The sequence below is a fragment of the Centropristis striata genome, chromosome 8, assembly GCF_030273125.1.
Source record: "Centropristis striata isolate RG_2023a ecotype Rhode Island chromosome 8, C.striata_1.0, whole genome shotgun sequence".
Taxonomy (NCBI): Eukaryota; Metazoa; Chordata; class Actinopteri; order Perciformes; family Serranidae; genus Centropristis; species Centropristis striata.
In genome coordinates this window covers 23,244,158-23,265,841 of record NC_081524.1, presented here as the reverse complement: position 1 = coordinate 23,265,841, position 21,684 = coordinate 23,244,158, and the positions used below count along the sequence as shown (strand labels likewise).

At 41.3% G+C, this 21,684-nt stretch overlaps 1 protein-coding gene across 3 annotated transcripts in view; it reads left to right on the top strand.

The window, feature by feature from the left end:
- mef2d (myocyte enhancer factor 2d) overlaps window positions 1–21,684 on the top strand; it is a 112,615-nt gene that overhangs the window by 50,396 nt on the left and 40,535 nt on the right. For all 3 annotated transcript variants that reach the window (XM_059340235.1, XM_059340233.1, XM_059340234.1), the window contains exon 4: window positions 14,807–14,941. In XM_059340235.1, coding sequence (XP_059196218.1) covers window positions 14,807–14,941 — 135 coding nt within the window. The remainder of the gene's footprint in view (window positions 1–14,806; window positions 14,942–21,684) is intronic.

Sequence of the window (21,684 nt, the reverse complement as noted above, 5' to 3'; positions counted from 1 at the left end):
AAGTGCTTCACAGGAAATCCATAAAAACAATACATAACACATGCATAACATATAAGTACAAAATAAAAGTGCTGCAGTGCTGCAAGGTAGTACGAGCCATAGACCATAGCCATACATAGAAAGGAACAAACAAAATGAGAAGACCTAAGAAACAGAGTTGGCAGAATTAAATGCCAACCTAAAAAAGTGGGTCTTCAACTTTGATTTAAAAAGGCTGAGATCAGAAGTGAAACGAATGTCAGGGGGCAGTTTGTTCCACAGCCTTGGAGCAGCGACGGCAAAAGACCGATCGGCCCACTGTTTAAGCCGTGTCCTCGGGACCTCTAAAAGAAGTTGACCCGAAGAGCGCAGGGCTCTGCCACAATTGCGAACAGTTAAAATCTCTGACAGATAAGATGGGGCCAGTCCATTAACGGCCTGAAGAACAAATAACAAAAGTTTAAAATCAATTCTAAAACGGACTGGAAGCCAGTGGAGTGATGACAGCATAGGGGTAATGTGTTCCCGTCTCGATGTGCCTGTTAAAAATCAGGCAGCGGCGTTCTGTACAAGTTGAAGACGTATCACGGTATATACCATGATATAACAAGTAATGGCTATCATACCATGGATATTTGAATCTCAATCTATAGAGTTGCAAAGGGGTGGACAATTTCCGGTAAATTTCCAGAAACTTTCCATGGGAAGTTAAGCTGGGGAATTTTGGAAATATTCAAAGTAAAAAATAAAAATAATCTACATTTTTTTTTGTAAGTAGAACTTTGTCAAGTTAAATTATTTCATTGAACAACAAGGTGTTGAGTTAATTACTCGTCTGCCCCGGCCAACTCATTCAAAAATTAAGTAAAATTAGTGACATATACAGCATTAAAAATGTATACTATGATTTTTTTAAAAAGTAAACTCTTTACCCTTTATTTCCATTAAAAATGGTTTAAAGTTTGAATTATAATAAAGCATTTGTTTAACCAAAAATGTTTTCTGTATTTTAAAGCTCATTGTAACTGCCATAAAAATGAACAATAATAACAATAACTGTGTAATACCATAAGCCATCATTCTGTTACACCGTGAAAATTTCATACTAGTCTCTTTTAATGTGGAGGGTTGATCAGGTTAGCTTAGCATGAAGACTGGAAACACAGAGCTAAATGTCAAATACTCCACCTACCAGCATCTCTTAATCTAATTAATTAACATGTTTTTTCTCATGGTTTCTATATAAATCCATAGAGAAACAAAGTGTAAAAACACGTCTTTATCAGGGCTCGGCTGACTCTTTCTAGTCTTTTTGCTAAGCTAAGCGTTTCCTGACTGTAGCTGTGATATCGATCTTCTTATCTAACTCTCTGCAAAAAAAGCGTATTTTCCAAAACGAAAGTAGTCTGTTGTTGTCCAGCCCAGCTCAGAGTTCTTGAGTCTGTCCGATCTCCGTGTTGTGTATGGCTGCAGTCTGGCTCACTGCCTGCTCGCTTACAGGGAGGGCAGAGGTAGGGACAGCTGGGCCTCCCCCCTCCTCCCCCCCCCCTCACCCCTCTGGCATCAGCCCCGTTGTTACCCAGAGACCACTCCAACAACAAAAACAACAACAGCAGCAACAAGCCAAAGGAGGATGCCTGGAACTGGAAAACCACCTTGGCACAAAATGGCCACCGGACAGAAGAAGAGCCTGTCGAACGGCTGGAAAAAATGTTTCTTCTTCATTTGCATACTGAGCAGAAGAGAGGTCAGCGATGAGGTTAGGAGCGAAGGTGTGAGGGCAATCATTTAGATCCGTTTTTATGTTTTTGTAATAAGAGTACATTTATTTCCTAAAGTCTTTCTCCCCTCTGGGAAAAGCTTTGCCGGAGCTCGTCAGGCGAACATGCAGCACATTCACATGCCTTGCTGACCCTTTTATACATAATGGCCCTCTCATGAATTGAACACGAGATGGTTTGGTATGATTCAGCGAGCCGTGCACACTGCAGTACAGCACTTACGCTTCATATGGAGCGTCGACTTAAAGCTGGATCCGGCTCGGCTTTGAATATTTTTTCTCACTTGTTTTTTTTGCTGCGGCAGATTGATCGGTCAACCACAATCACTGTCAACACCAAGTCTCCACCACGTATTTATTGTCGTGTCAAGCGCTCAGGTGACGGTCGTATTCCAACAAAAACACACACAGCAAATCAGGACTGGTTTCCAAAGGGAGACGATCAGCTTGTGAATAGATTTAGGCCAATAAAAGAGCGAGTGCTGGTCTGTTTCAACACATGAATCATTTGTATTTTTGAGTGATTGGGGAATTTCAGATTAGGAAAGAGAGGAGAAAGAGTCATTATAGTGGGAGTGAATCCCCACGACTGCCTTCATCCGCCTCATAAAGAATATTCCAACAGTATTAAATATCAATTTCAAACATCCATTCTCTGCCGCTTTTTGATTTCCAGCCTTTACAAACAAAGCGGTACCTACCTGTGTCCCAGGAGTGGTGAACTTTGACACCACATGATGAGCTGTAGTTCCCCTTCTCCAGGCTGTTTATCAAACACGTTATTGGAAGAAGCCCAGAGGCTTCAAAGATTGTTTGATTCATCTCATAAACCCCTGGGAGGCTCCTCCGACCTCTAACTGCTGCTTTAAGGCAGCGTTCTTTTCCAACTTGTCTGAAACTATCCACAAACATCTAAATCAATCGCTAGCTAGAGTGCTGGGGGTGTTTCAAAAACGGCTGATAGCCTTCTTCCACCGCAACTTTCCCAGGAACCCAGAAACCTTTTAAGGGACCTAAAACCTTGTTAAAATACAATCCTCATCGAGAGATACAGCTCAACACAGTGTGCAAGAGAACATGTTAACTCTCATTCATTTCAATAACAGAAATTAGGCTCTAAATGTAGTTCCTCCCCACAGATAAGTGCCTGTTCTGAATGTAATACTGTAACGACCCAGGAACTATCAGGACTGAGTTATTCAATCCGTTAGCGGTGTGCCGTATGGTAACATTCACGATAATACCGGCTTATTTTTATACAATGCATATAAAAAATGCATATTCCGATAATGGCAAAATTCCTACTTCTTGACATAATGACAGATCATTACATTCAAAACTAAATGTACTTAAAGTAACTAAAGTAAAAATACTCTTCATGCAGAAAGACCAAACTCAAATTCTTTATATATTGTTGGATACTACTTAATACTTAACGACTTAATATTCTTTTATGAGATTTAATATATAAAAATGTTTAGTCATTTTTTTTTTTAAATGTTAAATCTCAACTAAAGCTGTCAGCTAAATGTAGTGGAGTAAAAAACAATGTTTGTACAAATACCTCAAAATTGTACCCAAGCACAGCACTTGACTAAATATACTTTGTTACATTTGCAATATTATGTTTATTATCTTCTAATTCTTCCATTTAGCACTGAAGAGTCAAAAGTAAATGTTTTGTATTTGACAGCCTTTTGACGTTTGTACATTACACTTCAATTTAAATTTATAGTTGATTGTTATTCATACAGACTCATATATACTATAATAATATTATTATTGCAAAAATACCCTGATTTATCGCGCTATATCGCCCAGCCCTAGTATCCGTATTATATAAGGGGTGTATTGGACTAATGGGCCTAATGGACTTCTTATCCTTAGTTTAGTTCCTGGGACTGTCTGGTTGAAAAGGGGCCTGAGGTTTATAATAAGGGCTGAAATGTTAGTAAAAGTGTTGGTGAAGCAGTTTTGGATTTGAGTGGGCAGAAGGTAGTCCTGAGGAAGCAGAGTTTGGTGCCATATTTTCCCCTCCACTGTCACTTCCTCTCTCCCTCTTTTCACCCTTCTTCCTCTCTTTCCTGCTGCCTAATCTCCTGATTCACTCGGTCACAACCATTTCTCCCTTCTTTTCTTATCCTTCTCTTTCTGTCTGTCTCAGAGTGTCAGCAGTAAAGCCTTTCTGTAGGCTGTATCTCCAGCTGCAGATGGCTCTTAACTGTATTGAAGTGTGTGTGTGTGTGTGTGTGTGTGTGTGAGTGTGTGAGTGTGTGTGTGTGTGTGTGTGTGTGTGTGTGTGTTTGCGAGTGTGTGTGTGTGTGTGTGTGTGTGTGTGAGTGCGGGCCGTGGCAGGGCGTTGGACTGCTCCGGGCCACATCAGCTCAAGCTCCACTGGCCCTGTTTGTGTGTGTACATGTGTTTGTGTTTTCAAGTGTGTCACTCTGTCTCCTTCTCTCCCTTTATGTGTGTGTGTGTGTGTGTGTGTGTGTGTGTGCCGTGCGTGCGCGCGTGCATAAGTCCACCTCTCTCTCTGTTTGCACGCTTTGCAGCAGCCCATGAGAACGCCTCATACAATATTCAGTCCTGGTTAGCCTCTCGGTTGTGTGTCGACTTCTGTGTGTGTATGTGTGTTTCCTACATGGGAGCTTCCCTCCTATACTGGCCCGTATGCTTCACTCCTGTGCCCCCACCTCCCGCCCCCACCCGCCCGTCCTCTCTGTAGGCCAGGAGGCATTTAGCAACTTTCTCCAGCCTCTGTCCTCATGTGTCCCCTCCGCCAGATGTGCTGCAGCATGCGCCTCGTTGTTAAGCGGGTGTTAGCGTCGTCTGCACAGACCATTTTCCATTAATCCTTACTATTTTACATTTGCAGTGGCATTTTGAAACATCAAGACTGGAAAAATACATTTGAGAAGAAATGCATGAACAACATTGCAAGTAGCGAACAAAACAATATTAAAACTGCAGCAACACATTTTATATAATGTAATGAGCCTTTGACAGGTTTTTTTTAACCTTGATCCCCAAAAAGTTCGGACAGTTTCATAAAAACTGAATGTCTTGATTTGCTCTGTAAAATGTGCTTTTTTGGGGGGGAATACATTCAGTCTGAAATTTGGTGCATTCTGCACACAACATCCCAACTGTAACATAATCAGTAAATACAGCCATCATGCACCATAGGACTCTATTTAAAGGATGAGACAGGTGTTATTCTAAAGGATTCCTAATTTTATGAATTATGAAGAAAAATAGACAGTATTTTAGTCCCTCATTCTGAATTTGATGCGTTCTGTTTTTTATTTACGTTTTTTCAAAGCATCCCGGGAGGATATGGTGCATTTGTTGGGGACTACTTTCAGCTGCGGATTAATGAGATTATTGATCATTTGAGGCTGTTTTTTATTGAAATTGAATTGGATATGATCTGCTCTGCTCCAGCAGATGCTCTATGCTCTACATGAAAAGCCTTTGAGAGGTTCATGGGGTATAATAGCTTTGCTCTCCAGGAAGGCTTTTACTTTGAAACATGGACAGGAAGTGTTGATTTTCAGTAAAGCTTATTGTTGAAAAAGAGAGGCAAACATTTCGACCCTATCTGAATCGAGGTCATTTGATTACTGTGTTTTATTTAATTTGTCTGTTATGATCGTATTAATCCTCATATTTATTTTCTTTAATGAAATCATATTTTTTCAGCTTTCCTTGCGGGCCTCGCTCACATGGAAGCATGTCTTACATTGGGACACCGTGACTGGTCACATGTGACAGAAACACTTGAAGTTGGGACTTTCAGGGGGAATTCAGAGAACAGCTAATGTGACAGTACGGATGAATTATATGATAATTATTAAAATCGCAAGATTATCTGCAATGGCACATGTTGTGACATCACATCGCTGCTTGAGGACCGAGAGAGAGAGAGAGAGAGAGAGAGAGAGAGAAAGTAATTGGATAGTCACAAAATGTGCCCATTTGCTGCTCTGCCTCCGTGAGTCTCCAAGCAAGAGCTTTTGAGTATAAATTATGAAGTGTGCATGTAGTCACGAAGACACACACACACACACACACACACACACACACACACACATATGCACATGCACATACACTCGTGTTTTTGGTGTGTGTGTGGTCACCCTACATGTACTGTACATGCACGCAGCAATGTCCCTGTATGCTTAGAAGCACTTAAGTTCATCGCAGTGTGTGTGTGTGTGTGTGTGTGTATGTGTGTGTAAGCAAGCATGGACTTTATCACATGGTTAGACATTCCTTCACTCCAGTGCAAGGCTGAGAGGCAATGCATATGCACACACAGCCTCTCTCTGAGATGCACGTGCTGCTTGAAAGAGTGTGTGTGTGTGTGTGTGTGTGTGTGTGTGTGAGAGAGTGTGTGTGTGTGTGTGTGTGTGTGTGTGTGTGTGTGTGTGGGCAGCCTGCCTCTCCTGCCAGGATGTGTTAATCCGCTTGACTGCAGATCCCAATCAGGGCAAGGAAAGGAAGAGAGCGAGGGACAGAGGGAACACGAGCGAAGGGAAATGCTAAAAGAGCGGCGCTGAATACGCGAGGAGAGAAAGCAAGATGGGCGGAGAAGGGGGATGCCCTTTTTTTCTTCTAAGCAGCTCAAGGAAGGCAGATCTCTCCAGCGAGCCTCACCGTAGGGGCTTAGGACTCTGGGCACCGCCCTGATCCTCCTGGGTCGCGGCCAGGGGAGCCTCACGTATCGCAGGACGCCACTTGACAGGATTCGGCCCTTAAGTAACTGATTCTGTTCGCTGCCATGATCGCCTCAACACAAACTATACGACCACAAAAACAACCTCGCTATATACCCCCCCCCCCCCCCCCCCCCCCCCCCGTACACGCTCAGGTGGGAGGTGACGCCTTTGTTTACCTGGACATGCTCCTCTCAGATAATCCCACTTTACTGTCCAGACTCTGAGGACCTCCTAAGACCTGTCATATCCTGAGGTCCTAATCTGGACGAAATGAGGTCACTGGACGGCCTGTCCTCATACACACAGCTGATCACTCTTACTGGGACCTGTTCAAGTGAAGTTAAGTTTAATTAAACAGCGCTTTATCTCAGGATTTAACAAACACGAGCCTGACGAGCTCAAATTTTTAAACACTAAATATGAAATGAAGCAACCAGCCACTTCACAGCCACCACAAAGTCATGTCCTCGGTTGTGGTGAACCCTACCACCCCACCAGATTGAAACGTACGTTTTCTTTAAAACCTCACCAAAAATATACACCGTTCATTGTAGAAGGAAACTGTAAAAACTGGCCATTATCATTGGAATTTCAACTTTCCTACAGCCCTTGAAAGGATCAATGTTTTCTTCAAATATTCATGACACTTAGAAAAGCGTTGTAGATTTAAATTCTACTACTTAAATTTAAAGGCGTTTAGTATATTTACATCCGAGCTTTTCATTTCTGCTCTCAGCTGCATTAACGAGACACAAGTCAAAGTGTAAAGGTGAGTCGTCTTCTGTCGTCGTCTCTTATGAGGGACATGAAGGGTTAATTGGAAGTGATTTCACATTATTACAGCAGCATTTCTGCAGCATTTCAAGGTCAAGGACTTCACAAAGATGTCTCTTGTGGTGACGTCATCGTGCCACAATGAAATCTTGACCCTTCTTGCAAGATGATTAATAGCCCTACAATGAAAAGGGGCCGAGACTCCATTAAAAAGATATTAAGTTCTGAAAGGCCTTGATTGACAAATTAGTGACTCATTTCAAGACTCATTCAAAATGTAGAGATACTGAATGATGAAGACCTGACACTCACCATCCTAAAACACAACAAAAACAGACAAAACAAAGGTCTTCATTAATGGACGCCCACCCTTTTGTTCAGACAAAGGTCCACGGGTCACGGTCAGGACGTTATCTGTTTTGGCTGACAGGCTCTGTGCAGCCGAGGAGGGACGTCCTCTGGAACCAGGCAAGTCCTCCCAAGAGCCAGCAGGAGCAGAGGTCCATTAACTCCAGTCAGAGCTGCAATCAGATTTTTCTTCTTTTTTTTTAGAAGATGGAAATAATCTTACTGTGAGAGCAGATGGCTTTTACAGATCATGAGTTAATAGACAAATGATAGGGAAGAGGATTGGAGCCAGGTTTTTTCATTATGTAGTTTGAGAAAAAAAGTTCAAATGACCAAAAAGAAAAGTAAAAATGTTAGGTAGACTGCAAGCCTCAACCTCAAGTCATAAAATGAGCAAAAAACACAATATTTAAGAGTGTAGTCGAACTAAAATCCCCCGACACATAAATGAGATATTCTTGGTAGTAACTACCACAACTATTGTTTTGGGAAAATCAGCTTTTCTGTCATTTATGTGAATATTTTCATATATATATGACATATTTTAGCCGTATTGAGGAAAATCAGGTTGTAGCTCGCAGTCTACTTTACCAACTCAAAAAGTGACTTTATTCTCCACATTTCCATTTTTTTCTCAAAATGCATAGCAACATTTTTTCCCCCTCCTCTTATTATAGAGGCAATTTGTTTTGGTGTTCAAACAGGTGACTTTAAAAGTTCATGTTGAATATTTGTGTGTGTGTTTAGTGAGCAGGAAACGTGTCTCACAGCTCTGCAGGTTAGTGACACAAGAAACAATAACTGCTGATCTATAATACAGCATGTGAGAGAGACTGTGGACATGATGTCCCATATGACTGACTGGAGGAGGGTGTGTGTGTGTGTGTGTGTATGTGGCTTTGTGATGCACTACAATGGGACTTGACATTACATTGTGCTTTGTGTGAACTAGAGCTGTGCAGCAGAGACTCGAGCTGCTCATACTCTTTGTTTTTACTTTAAGTACGTACTTTACAGAGTAGGTACTGTTGCCTGCAGTATGCATACAGTTGGGACATACTACTTCATACAACATACTAAGCCTTGAACTTTGACTCTCTGGCTCATATATGTGCTGTGCAGAGAATTGTGGGTAAGAATAGCTATAAAAGTATGCAGCTTGCATGCAGGACATCCTGGTACTTTGGCATACTGCATTTAACATACTGGGACTTACTGAATCCTTTGCTGGCATACTAAATCACATGGTAGTATGGGTATTTCAACGCACACTCGGCCTGCTACCTCAGTTCTTTTGGGTCCATACTTACATATTCATAAAAACACATAATACACAAAGATGCATTTGTAAGAAAAAATGTGAGTATCCTGACACTGGATTCAAACTCCCAACATGACAATCTAAAGTTTCTGCCCCAACACTAAAACAATTCTTGTTTTACACCTTCCTAATGTGTTTTTACACAAAACCTGTTGTCAAGAGAAGCCAAATTTCTCAAATGTTGAATGTTGTATGAACACAAACAGGAGTCCAAGACCACCCTATATACAATGGTCCAAAAGTGTTGTTCAATGTGTGTGTGATGCCAACATTCAGTAAGTCGATTTTATTTATAAACTCAAAAAGTCTGCCTCAGAGAGATTCACAGACTGAATATTTTCGGACGCCCTCAATCATCAGACCCTTTCGTTTAGATAAATACACAAAATAAAACATTTAAATGAGCAATTAAACCTCAGGAAGAGCAAGATCCTTCTTCAAGGATGGATGGACATAAACAATTTGAATACAGAGAAAGAGAATAATGTGCATGAAGTGCAATAAAAAATATGAGTCAGTGAGGTTGTGTAAATTCCAGAGGCTGCTGAGCACGACAGAAGTTTTATTTCTTGTCTTTTGATATTTCAGTTGGTACTAAAGAGTATAGATGTTTGATAACCAGAGAAGGGAAGAGAGAGGAAGATGGTATAATGAGAAAGCTGGGAACCGGAACAGGTCAAGAGAGAGAGGAGGGCAAAAGAGGACAGAGAGAGAGAGAGAGAGTGGTGGGAAGAAGATGAGCGAGAGAAGGAAGATGAGAGGAAATGGGCGATCAGGGAGACTCGCATATGGAGACATTACAGAAAGAGGGAGAGATGTTAAGGGCGAAAAACACAGAAGGACGAGTGTGAGACTTTGCACTTTTATGTGAGAGAGAGAGAGCTGCGTTAAAGGTGGTGGGCCGAGAGATGAGAGGGCGAGAGAGACAGAACGAGAGGAAGAGAGAGGAGAGAGCAGCAGCGTTTCATGGAGAGCTGGAAACAGAGGTCGGGCGGACAGGCGGGTGGGCGAGCGAGCGAGCCAGAGGGGAAGGAAGGGAGGGAGGTGGGGGGCGGGGCTTGTCAGCAGCCGCAGCCAGTCAGAGGCCGGCATGCTGCTCTGCAGGGTATTCTTACCCTGGCAACACAATAGAGCGAGAGAGAGAGGGAGAGAGAGAGAGGGAGAGAGAGAGGCAGCGGACAGGTGAACAGATGGCTGACTGACTGAGAGACAAGCTGATCAGCGGACTACAGAGGGTGTGTGTGCGTGTGTGTGTGTGTGTGTGAGAGAGAGAAGGAGAGAGAGAGCATGCAGTGTAACACAAAATGTTGGAGAAGAGAAACAATGAGAAACAGAGAGAGAGAAAAGGGAAAGATGGCCGTGTTTGCACTCTAATGTTCATGAAATATCAGTAGTGTTTGCATGAGAGAGACTTGAGAGATTATCCAGTGAGTGTTTGTGTGTCTGCAGGGACACAGAGACGGTGTGAGAAGGAGGCGTGCTGTGTGATCCATTTCAGTTTTTAGACCTTGAGTGTGGGGACATTATCGTAAAGTGAGGACAGTGTTGGAATGAGAGGACATTTTATCCCGTCCTCACCTCCTCAAAAGGCCCATTTTGCCCCCAGCTGTTCGGTCCATATTGAACGATGTCCTACTTCATGATTTACATCAAATACAAACATTAACCCATTTAATACTTCTTGGTTATAAGATTAGTTAAAAGACTTAGTTCATTTTACTGTCTGAGAGTCAGTGATCTGAGTCGGTAAAAAGACTTGAATTTCCCAACACATGGAGCTGCTGTGACCCAATGGATGTTTCCTTCTCCCACTCTAAGGGATATCACATTGGAAATGTCCAAAAGTAAAAGTGGTATATAGTTAGGCCCATAATTGCTTTTTTTGTTTGCTCTATGTATAGTCCTCTCAGTATTCATATTGGTATAGTTATATATTTGATAATGTAGGCCAAAGTCACACTAGAATGTCATCCTAGTGGCAATGTTGGAGACTACCAGTAACAGAATTGTACATTTGTTAATAACTGGAATTGAAAATATAATAATTTTTATGTCTGCATGGGAGAAATATGTTAATGTAGTCTATAAATGGTCACAATTGTGACCGAACATAAAACACACTTTTTCACTAATATTTCCACAAAAATCTTTAAAAATAATGGTTTGATTATTTCAAAGGGGTACTAATGACACATGATTTGGATATGTTAATGTCTGGGAAAAATTCAGGATTAAATGGGTTAAGTGCCGATGCAGGAAGTAGGCAGGAAGTGAAAGTGAAGGGTTTGGTGTGGCAGACAGGTATGTAGAGTTCACGTCCTGTCAGAGGGTGTATCAGTTCTGAACCGTGACAGCCCGTCCATGGCTGTTCTCCCGCGGCTCCTGTCTTCAATGTTCCAGTCTGGTGAACGCGTCTGCACCGACGTATTCCAGGCGCAAACGTGACCTGATGCTGCGAACACTGCAGACAGTTTGGTACTTGTTACAACTTATTTTGTCTTTATTTTGTTGACAATTTGCGATCAGTTTCTTGGTTAATAATTGGACAAAGTCAACTGTCCACAATGTGTAGACTGGTCCTGTTTATTTAGTCAATTTATGCGAAGTTAATTCATAAAATGAAACTAGTGTTGTGTTCTTGTTGTTGATTTAACACATCCAGAAAAGGTGTTCTTTGTGTTTTTTATTTACCTACAAAAAACAGAGGTATGAACCAAACGGTGCATTTGTAGAATCGTTTCAGCCCCATTTACCAAACATTAACTGTAGTTATCATGCATGAATATTAAAAAAGTCTGACCTTGGAGGTAAAACAAACATTCAGTATTGATGTTCTTGTCTGGCAGTAGGATCTGGGTAGAGACTTGGTTTTAAGACTAAAGGACGATCCTGGTTGCCTTTTTTAAAATGGTGTTTGCCATTATTTGCTGGTCAAATGAGGTCATGTTTGTGGTCTGGTTTGTTTGGTTTTGTGTCAGCAGGACTATGAAAAAAAACTACTGGTCTAATTTTCATGAAACTTGGTAAATGACATTTTGCAAAGGATTAGGATTTTTTTCCCCTTTTCACTAACATTGCAAGATTTGGACTCGGTGGAAGTTAGTAATGACAGCTGTACTGGACATGGATATGGCACTAAAAACCAACACTGAAAATAAAAACCATGGTTGTCATGAACAGGAGCTGCCCTTTATGTTGTGGTTAGAGTCGGTTGGTTAAAATTGGGGTTATCAAAGGTTAATACCAGAGTTATGTCACAAGTATTCAAGTATAAATGTGTGTGTCAGTACATGTGATGGACATGGCTCCGGTGTCCTCACCGTTTTCTTTCTTTGTGTCCTGACAGCAGGGGGCAGGGGTCCACGCCTCGATCACGTCCTCCACACAGCCCTCTGTCACATGTCATCATTGTCATGTTGTGTTATTTTTTTAGATTTTTATTTTCCCGACGGTTACTTTGTTCTCCTGATTTTTAGGTCAGAACACACACATTTCTGCACAGCGACTGCCGCCACACAGTGTGTTTTCTGTGAACTGTGGACAACAAAGCATGTGGCGGCTCCTGTGCGTAGAAAATTTGCATTAAGCTGCAGATCAGAGCCCTGACTTGTTCTGGTGAGACTGAACAGCTGAATCAGGCGACTGTCTCCCTGTTGGAACAAATCTGTCTAATAACCCGTTTCTGTGGGTAGATAAAACGCCGCTTTGACACTGCGATAATAATAATGGCTTCCAGTTTTAATGAGATTCATATCAAAGAGCGCCATTGTTATTAAAACTGAAAGTCTCTTTACCCTGACATCCAAATGGCATCATTACCCTCTTGCCCTCACCTGTTTTGAGGATTTAAGGCTAATTCATCCAAAATTAAAAGAATCTGTGTCTCGGCCTCCTCGGGGTTTGTCGGGAGCTCTTGCAGGTACGAGTTCCCGCCGGCTCCACTTCCGAGGCTGAATTACATGTAGTTGAATCATCCTCACTTAGCAGTGATTGTGCACAGTGGGAGTCATGGAACATGTGCTAATGTTTTAATCAGACCACCACTAGACTGCAGTCACACTTGACACAGCATAATTAATTAAAGAAAATGTCGGGTGAGAGAAGTATTGTGACTTATGGATAATTATAAAGAGATACACTGTATAAGTGTCATATGTGTCTCTGAATAAGAATTAAATTAGTTTCTGTCAGTTTTATGTTTAACATTTTGTATGTATATCTATATTTCAATTGAATATTTTAGATTTTTTCCACTATTCAAACATTCATTAAAGTCCCTTTATTTCCGAATGGTATGAAAATAAATTTGCAGCCTCTTAAAGGGGTAGGGTTTATTGGGACTTATTAGCAGACATGGAATATAATATTGATAATTGTGTTTTCATCACCTGAAACTAAGAAAAGAAGCAGGTTTTCTTCACATCGTCCACAATGCTGCAAAAGCCCAGAATGGACAAAACTGCAAAAGAAGAAAATGCCTTTTTAAATGGTTTAATGCAACAACATGGTTTGCAAAATGATATAAAGAATGCATGGTTTGTAGTTAATGAGCTAGACTGTAAAATCACTTCTATGGCCGTTGAAAATGTTATTTTTCCAGTCCTGTAAGATTCTTGCAAATAGTAAAAAAAAGTTTTTTCTGAAATCCAGTTAATATTTTTCTTAATTCAAGTGCAGCACACTGGGTCTTATTGTTCAAGATGCTGATTTTCATCTCTGTTTTCTATCGAGGACAGGCTGAGTCCTCACTTGTTTTAAGACCATAAAGAACTTGATAAGATGGAGATTTCTACTTCCTTTTTGCTGATAGATTTCAAGGCGAGGGATTTCCTTCTTGTTGTGATGCTACTCAGGGCTAAAGCTTGTATTTGGCCCACAGACGGCTCTCCATCTCCAGCCTAAGATCCATTTTGCTGTGAGGATCTCTCTGCTTGGCTGTGTGGTCAAGGGCCCACCAGGCAAAGCTACTTAACGGCAAATCTCGTTTAGCAGAATCCTCTCAAAATAAGAGCCTCTTTCTCTCTCTCTCTCTCTCTCTCTCTCTTTCTCTCTTTCTCTTTCTCTCCTCCCCCCACTCTCCCCCCTTCCTCTTCTCGCCCTTTCCAAAGTGTGCTAACACTGACACAACCTGACTGCTGTTAGCCGCGGCGCTATCACTGCCGCGTGCTTCCAAACTCACCCACTACCCTTTTTGCTTCGCTCAACCGCCTTCCTCAGAGCAAAGCTTCACACCAATTACCAACGCTGTTGATTAGCCCGTGTGTTCAGAGGTGTGATGCTTCAGTGTGTCTTCTGACATGAAGCGCAGGTTTATACATAGTTTCTCGCCCTGTAAAAGAGTGGCAGGCGGCTACAGCGGATGACTTGTGCTTGTTTTGTAATGCCACTTCCTTTCATTTCAAAGCTCTCTCTGTTTGGAACTTAGTCGGTATTTCCTTCACCCTTTTAATCCCTGACTTCCTGAGTACCTGCTGGGTGGGGAAGTGCAGATTCAGTGGTAATAACTTGCTTTCACGTGGGCGGCAGATGTTACGAACGTTGACCTCGGAAATCGATAGAAGATTATCAGAGGTTGAGAATGTGATCTCTGCTGGGCCCTTCCTCTGCCTCTTGAAGATGCTGCTAGTAAAAAAAACAAAAACCCTTGTATGTCATCACTGGGGTCAAACTGCTCCATCTGACTTTTCATGCTTCATTTCTCTGCAGCGAACAGTGTGGGAGTCAGCAGATATGGTGCAATCAAGATGGTCATTTGTGTTTGTGTGAAGTGAAAATGGCTTCACAAAGTGTGTCTGAAAAGTGGTTAACCCAGAAAAATGTGCATGAGAAATGAAATGTAAATGTGCCTCCTTCTGCTCCTCTACCCCTCTCTGACCGCCTCAGACGTTGCGAAAGAAAGGCTTTAACGGCTGCAACAGCCCCGAGCCCGACGGAGACGACTCCATCGACCAAAGCCCGCTAAATGACGAGAAGTACCGCAAGACCGAGGACCTGGACAGCCTCTTCAAACGCTACGGCGTGAGTACCGTCACACTTTTGTCACCTTATCTAACCTTCCCTTTCTCTTCTTCTCTCTCTCTCTCTCTCTCTCTCTCTATCTACCTCTCTTCCTGTCTGTCTGCCCTCTTCTTCTTTTGTTTGGGGAACGAAGGCTCTGAACAAGAAAGAGCACCGGGACTCTGAGAGCCCAGACCCCGAGGAGCCCTTCTCCCTCACCCCCCGCACTGAGGAGAAATACAAAAAAATTGACGAGGAGTTTGATAAAATGATGCAGAACTATAGGCTGTCAGTGAGTACCGCCCCCCTGCCCCCACCCCACCCCTCCTCTGTGTAACCCCGCCCCCTCCTCATGTTGGTACCCTGCTGCTGCTCCTGGAGGTTTTTTCCGGCTGCTGATGGCGACCTGACTACTCACAGAGCACTCGCCTTCACCATTCCCCACCCCTTCACCTCCTCCACTATCACCAGCACCTCCCCCCACCCTCCCAATCACCACCCACAACCCCCTCTGACGGTGTGTGACTGAGCAGGAAATAGCAGGCAGAAAGGCTCAACTTTTAAAACTAGGAATGCATTTAAAGATTATTTCATCATCAGTTAATCTGCAGGTATTTTTTCTTGTTTGGTTGATAAAATGAGAAAATGATGAAAAATGTCAGTCATCAGAACCCGAGCAAGTCTTGTTTATTCCAACCAACAATCCAAAACAGGACAAAGCGAAGCAGCTTCACATTTTAGAAGCTGGAACTAAATAGTTTCACATTTTTTCTCCATTTAAAATGACAAATATCAAAAGCATTGCTGTTTAATCAGTCGTTCAGAAGATTAATCTTTTAAAGTTTCATAAACAATTTATGACAACTAACTTCCACTTAAAATCACCTTTCTTTGGGTTATTTTTTACATCAAAGGTTACTCCCTAGCCCTAGAAAACTGGGGACGTAACATAAATGGGGTCTCATCTGGGATTTTTAAAGTTCACGATTCACTTTTCTGGATTTTTCCGAGGCATGTTGTCTATTATGTGCACTGGAAACTACCTGACATATTATATCTGCACTGACAGATTTCATATCTTGCTTTAATAACTTTGTGTGAGTAAGAAATCCTTAAAAAAAGCAGCAGCAACACCAAATAGGGCGTGCGTCACAATGATTACCCACCTGGAGTTCCAGTCATCACAGTGCAGAGCGTCCTCAGGAGTGTTATGGCTTTAATACACTGTTTCTGATGCCTCTGCAACTTCGGTAATGTACAAGAATAAACAAACAGAGGGAGAGGAGTGCTAACTAGGTCCCTCGTTTTCACAAAAGTTGGCATAGCAACCGATATCGCAAGGGGAAATCATGCTTTATGGTATTAATCAACACGTTTGGAGCATGCCTCGGAGCAGTCGGATTGCTTGGCTGACGGTACCAAATGTGTAATACTTAGCAACACTAAAGAAACGAGCTGTGTGCAGCAGAGTCTCTTCCTGCAGATATGAACACAGAGAGAACCAGGGTGCAGCTTCTAACTGGTCATCATTCACAGCATTACCGAGGTCACTACAGTCCCGGTGTAGTCCTGCAGCTCCGGCTCGATGTGACATTATCCAGGTTCTGCTGCTCACTGGCGCGCTGCCAAGCCCCTTTTACTGCTCCACTCCTGTGCCAATTTCTCTGTGATTCATTTTTTCCTCCGTGCTCAATAATACCATTAATGTCACTTTAATGAGTAGCACTCAATTTACAGCCCCTCTTCCTGTCTGCCTGCTCCCCTGATTGGTCACTAGGGATGGGACACAGTCATGTTGAGGTGCTGCAGGAGAGTTGGACAAAATCATGTGTCAGTTTCTTTTTAACAGCCTGGGTTATCTTGATAGTTTTAAACATATAAGACCCTAATTTTTTTTAGTTATTGCAGTCATTTTTATGTAATATTTCAATATGTGGCAGAGTACAGTACTGAGATTTTAAAAATATAGTGTTTACAGCTGAGGTTGAAGAGTTAGAACATTATATTTTTTAGGTGAGATAAAGGTAAATGCAGGCAGAATGCCATAAGGATTGATCTATGATCAGTAACAGTAAATAAGGCTCATAAGGAGAAACTAACATCATTGAAACTTGTGTTTTCTTTAACAGATCACCAAAAATAGAATTTGTCTAAAAACTTGCATTATCATCGAAATTTGAACTTTCCGACTGTCCTTTAATGGATCGTAGGTTACGAAAGTTTCCGTTTGAAAAAGTGACCCAAATTAAGCTTAAAATTGTACATTATTCTACATGTGCCATTTGAAACCTGTCCAAAAACAAACTGTTTGGAATAACCAGATCCTGTTAAAAACATGAAATTCTGCACCTCAGCGACACTGTGAAGACATGACTGATTCTGCTGAGACGAATGGTGACAAATATTCACTGAAAATATGTTTACACAGAGCAGAGAGGAGAGGACAGGAGAGGCTGGAAATATGACAAAACTTCAACATGTATTACATGTGAAGACCCAATTTGTTTCCAATATCCATGACACTTGTGGGCACTTGGAAGTTTTAAAAATAATCAGAGGAACCCAACTTGCATTTTTCTTTTTTATTCAATGATAAGTCATTATAACTGTTTTATTCTGCACAAAGATATGTTTGAGTTGTTCCCACTTCTAGCCATGATTGTGCTGATTCTATAGAGCTTTTAGATTTTATATAGGTTTTTAATATTGCAGGCCACATTGAGTACAATATAAAAATAGCAAAACACCCTGAAACAGCCTATTGGGGTTCAGGAGTTTAAAATATAGCTTCCACAAACACTAATATTCTTGTCATCTGACATGCATGCGAGCAGGCCTGACAGAGAAACAAGCCACCTCTCAACTCTCCAAAGAAACACAATTCAATCTACCTCCCTTGGAGAGCCGCAGCTCTTGGCGCTCTGCGATTGGACGCCAGCCGAATGCCGCGAGCGGGAAGCGCTCCTCCTCCTCCTCCTCCTCCTCCTCCTCCCCCAGCCCCGCCACCTCACTGCCCTTTAGTCTCTCAGCCTGCCAGGCTCGCCCAGCACACCTTACACAGGGCACCAGCAAAACGGAAGCATCCATCGCCACCCACCACTCCTCCCCTCAGCATCATAATCCCCAGCATGACAGCTAGGGGCCGGGATATACAAGCTTAATCCTACTTGTACTAAAATACCTCCTGAGGTAGGGAGAGAGTGGCGAGGGGGAGCGGGCAGGACACTTGGCTAGACGAGCCCCGAGCTAACGTTTGTGTTCCTGTTACACTGGCACTGTGGAAGCAGGGGGAAAAGGAAGCTTTTTTTACCGCAGGGTCTCTGGTTGATCCTGTTCTGGCTCTGAGAGTCTGGGTCTGGAAATTGAATAAGAAATAGATTTCCTCCTTTAACAGTGAGCTCTGCCGTGCCCTTTAGCAAAGAGCTCTTCACTGTCTCCTGTAAAATACTCCGTTTGAATGTGAAACTGCTGCTGGAGCGGAACAGTTTATCACAACTCACTTAGTTTTCACATTATTTTGGCTTTTACAATGAATTCATTATAAATTACAACAGCGGAACTGAAGGATTTTGTGTCTCGTAAAATACAACCAGAAAATAATCAAGATCAGGATGTTAAATGTAAGTTGTTTAGTAAAGAATATATAATACTTCAATCTTCCAAACTTAGTTTCAAATTTTTTACATTTCTAATTGTGCAAAACTCCTGCAGCAGGTCACATTGTTAGGTTCAAAGTTTCATTCAATGATATCTCAAATACATTTCTAATTACAATAGCATTACTTTTTCTTCAATCAGTTTTTCATATTGCATATTTGTGCATGAAAAACCTCATTGTTTAATGTTAAATCATAATTTCTGCTAAATGTATCTTTTTCTGATAGGCATTATTGCCTGGCTCTAATACTCTGCCAACCTGCATAAATAAAGTCTCCTCAGTAGAATATAGAGTCACACTCTCCTGTGAGGAGAATAAAACAGCCATGTAGGAATATATTTTCATCAGTAAATGTTAACGACCTTGAGTTTGTTATTGTAATTTGTCGAGGTGATTCTCTAAGGCTTTGTATTTATGTGCTGGGCGACCCTAAGGCTCATTTTGTAATTTAACACCATGAAATATAAACTTCCTTTTTTAATAATGTGCGTTGGGAGCTGCAGATGAATCAGTTTTCATTTAAATCAGATTCAGACCTCACCAGAAGGTGAGTTTTTTTTTAATTCAAATATTAATAAAATAGAGTGGGGAAACAAGGCAGTGGATATTAATAAGAGCTAAAATCTAATTTACTGGTCAACTGTCAACCAAACATTTCTCTTATGTTTCCTGTTGTGTTTCGGTCCACAGCTGCTAAACAGATAGGATGTGACGGTCGTAAACTTAAAAAAAAAGGATTTTTTTAAAAAAACAACAACTTTCAAAGGCTTCCAGGACAAGAGGGAGGGGAAAGGGAAAGTAGGCCAGGAGTTAAATACATTCTGATTTACCCTTGCATCCAGGAAACACACCCTTGTTGCAAGAGCTCCTCTGAGGGAAAATAGGTTAGCTTTCTCTCCCCTCTTTTTGTTCTCTTCACACAGAAGAGGCCTCCAGCTTCCTCACACGAGCCACCGGAAAAGCTCCTAGACAATTATTTACCTAACAGGTCCTTGTTTTTTTCTTTTTTCTTCCTTCCTAAGGCTCTCAGCCTCTGTGTTAAATCCTCACGATGACGGGCAGTGCCCAATTAACCCTCCTGTCTGCTATTAGGAGCATCGGTGTTAAATGGAGTTGGAGTGGGTAGATGTAAATTCACTTGTAATTTGCCAGAAACACGGATTAATGCTCAGCGGAGCACAGTGCAGCACAGGGTGAGGACACATTTAAAATTCATATTTAGAGAAGAAGTGAAGAGGTTTTGTGGTTATGTCACCAATCTCCTAGCAACCAGAGGCTGGCACCATCATGGAGGTCCTGTGGGGAAGTGGAAGAGGAAACGTTACGGCCACTGCAGACTGGCAGAGAAAGGAGAGGTGTCTGTAGTTTGTACTCCAAACTAAAGTCAAACTTTAAAAAGACCCTTAAAGATGCAAACATGGCCATCAGACATGTCTTAGAAACAGAAATAATGAATTCAATAAATACATAAATAAACAGTCATGGAAAATATTATTAAACCATCGTTGTTTTCTTCAATTTCTTGTCCCTTTTAATGTCTGGTACAACTAAAGGTATATTTGTTTGGACAAATATAATGATAACAACAAAAATAGCTCATAAGAGTTTAATTTGAGAGCTGATATCTAGACATTTTCCATGGTTTTCTTGATAATGATTGTGGTTATTATCAAGAAAACCATGGAAAATGAACAAGAAATTGAAGAAAAAGGGTGGTCTAATACTTTTTTCCATGACTGTAGATTCTACCACTGAAATGATTGTTGCCACCAACCAAACACTATATAATTTTTTGAGTATTTAAAATCAATCACAAAATGTCACATTTAATGCTGAAACACTAGGCTAAAATTTACTTTAAATATTATTTAATCAACTAAATAATTATCAAAGAGAAATAATCAATGATATAGATTTGTAATATAATTTTTTTCTCCAGCAGAACCCCACCAACACAAATGATTTCTGACTAGCCACCAATCAAACTCTGTACAATTTTCTGCATATTTAAGATCAATCACGAAATTTCACATTTCATCAATTAGTTTAACTGTTTAAATTTATCTTCTATGCATAATAATCTCCCTATTTTCACGGCCTGGTGCTGTTAATGCTGTAATACTTTTACTTTCATTACATCAACTTTGTCTAAAAGTCTTATAACTGGCCCACAGAAAACCCAAAATACATTATGAAGAACCTTCACTGTGCTAGTTATAGCCCTGAAAGCTACTATTTATTATTCATCTATTCATTAATTCAGTGTTCTCTTATATATCAGCACACACAAGACATTCTGTCGTCTTCTTTACGTCTTAAGTATTCTATGCTGTAACAGTCAGAGGGATGATGGTTCCATACACCTCGACCTAAATAGTGAGACGCGTTCCACTTCCTCCGCTCGGCCCCGCAGCGATAAATCTTCCCTCCGATGTTCCGTGTTTACACACCTCCGTCTCCTCTCCACTAACCCTTCACCCTCCTCCTCCATCCCTCGATTCACCCGTCCCCTCCCCTCACCCTCTGCTTGGCCAGTGTGCAGTGGTGCAGTGCTGTTAGCTGCTATCTTTACCCTCCCCGGTCAACACTTACTGTACAGCTCCGTCTGTACGTCTCCTTTACAAACTTCCTCTTTACACTATAATGGGTGTAGACTTCTGCAAGAAAAATGTCAGAAAATAAGAAACTATATAGTCTTTTTTTTTTAATAAATTAAAAAACCTTCACTGGATGTAATTGTTTAACTGTGCATATTTAAGGGAAAATAGAGACAGAGTGAAGGCCGTACAAATACATTTAACTCATTTAAATGAATAACTGAAGTGCAAAATAAGTTTCTTTAACTCTTACAAAGCAGGTAAACTGAACTTGCAAAGATGTTAATTTTGTCCACTTGCAAGAATACTAAGTTTCCATTTGAACCCGAAAGATATATCGGTTGACTGATATTATCGGACAATATTGGCCGATCAAAGGCCAATCAGTATCAGTGTAAATGTTGTCCAATATGTGCCGTTATGAAAACTTTTTTACACAATATATAATGCAGAAAATGTGATTTAGAAATGTTGTTCGCAATTCTTTTTTTTTAATAGGTTTTTTTTTT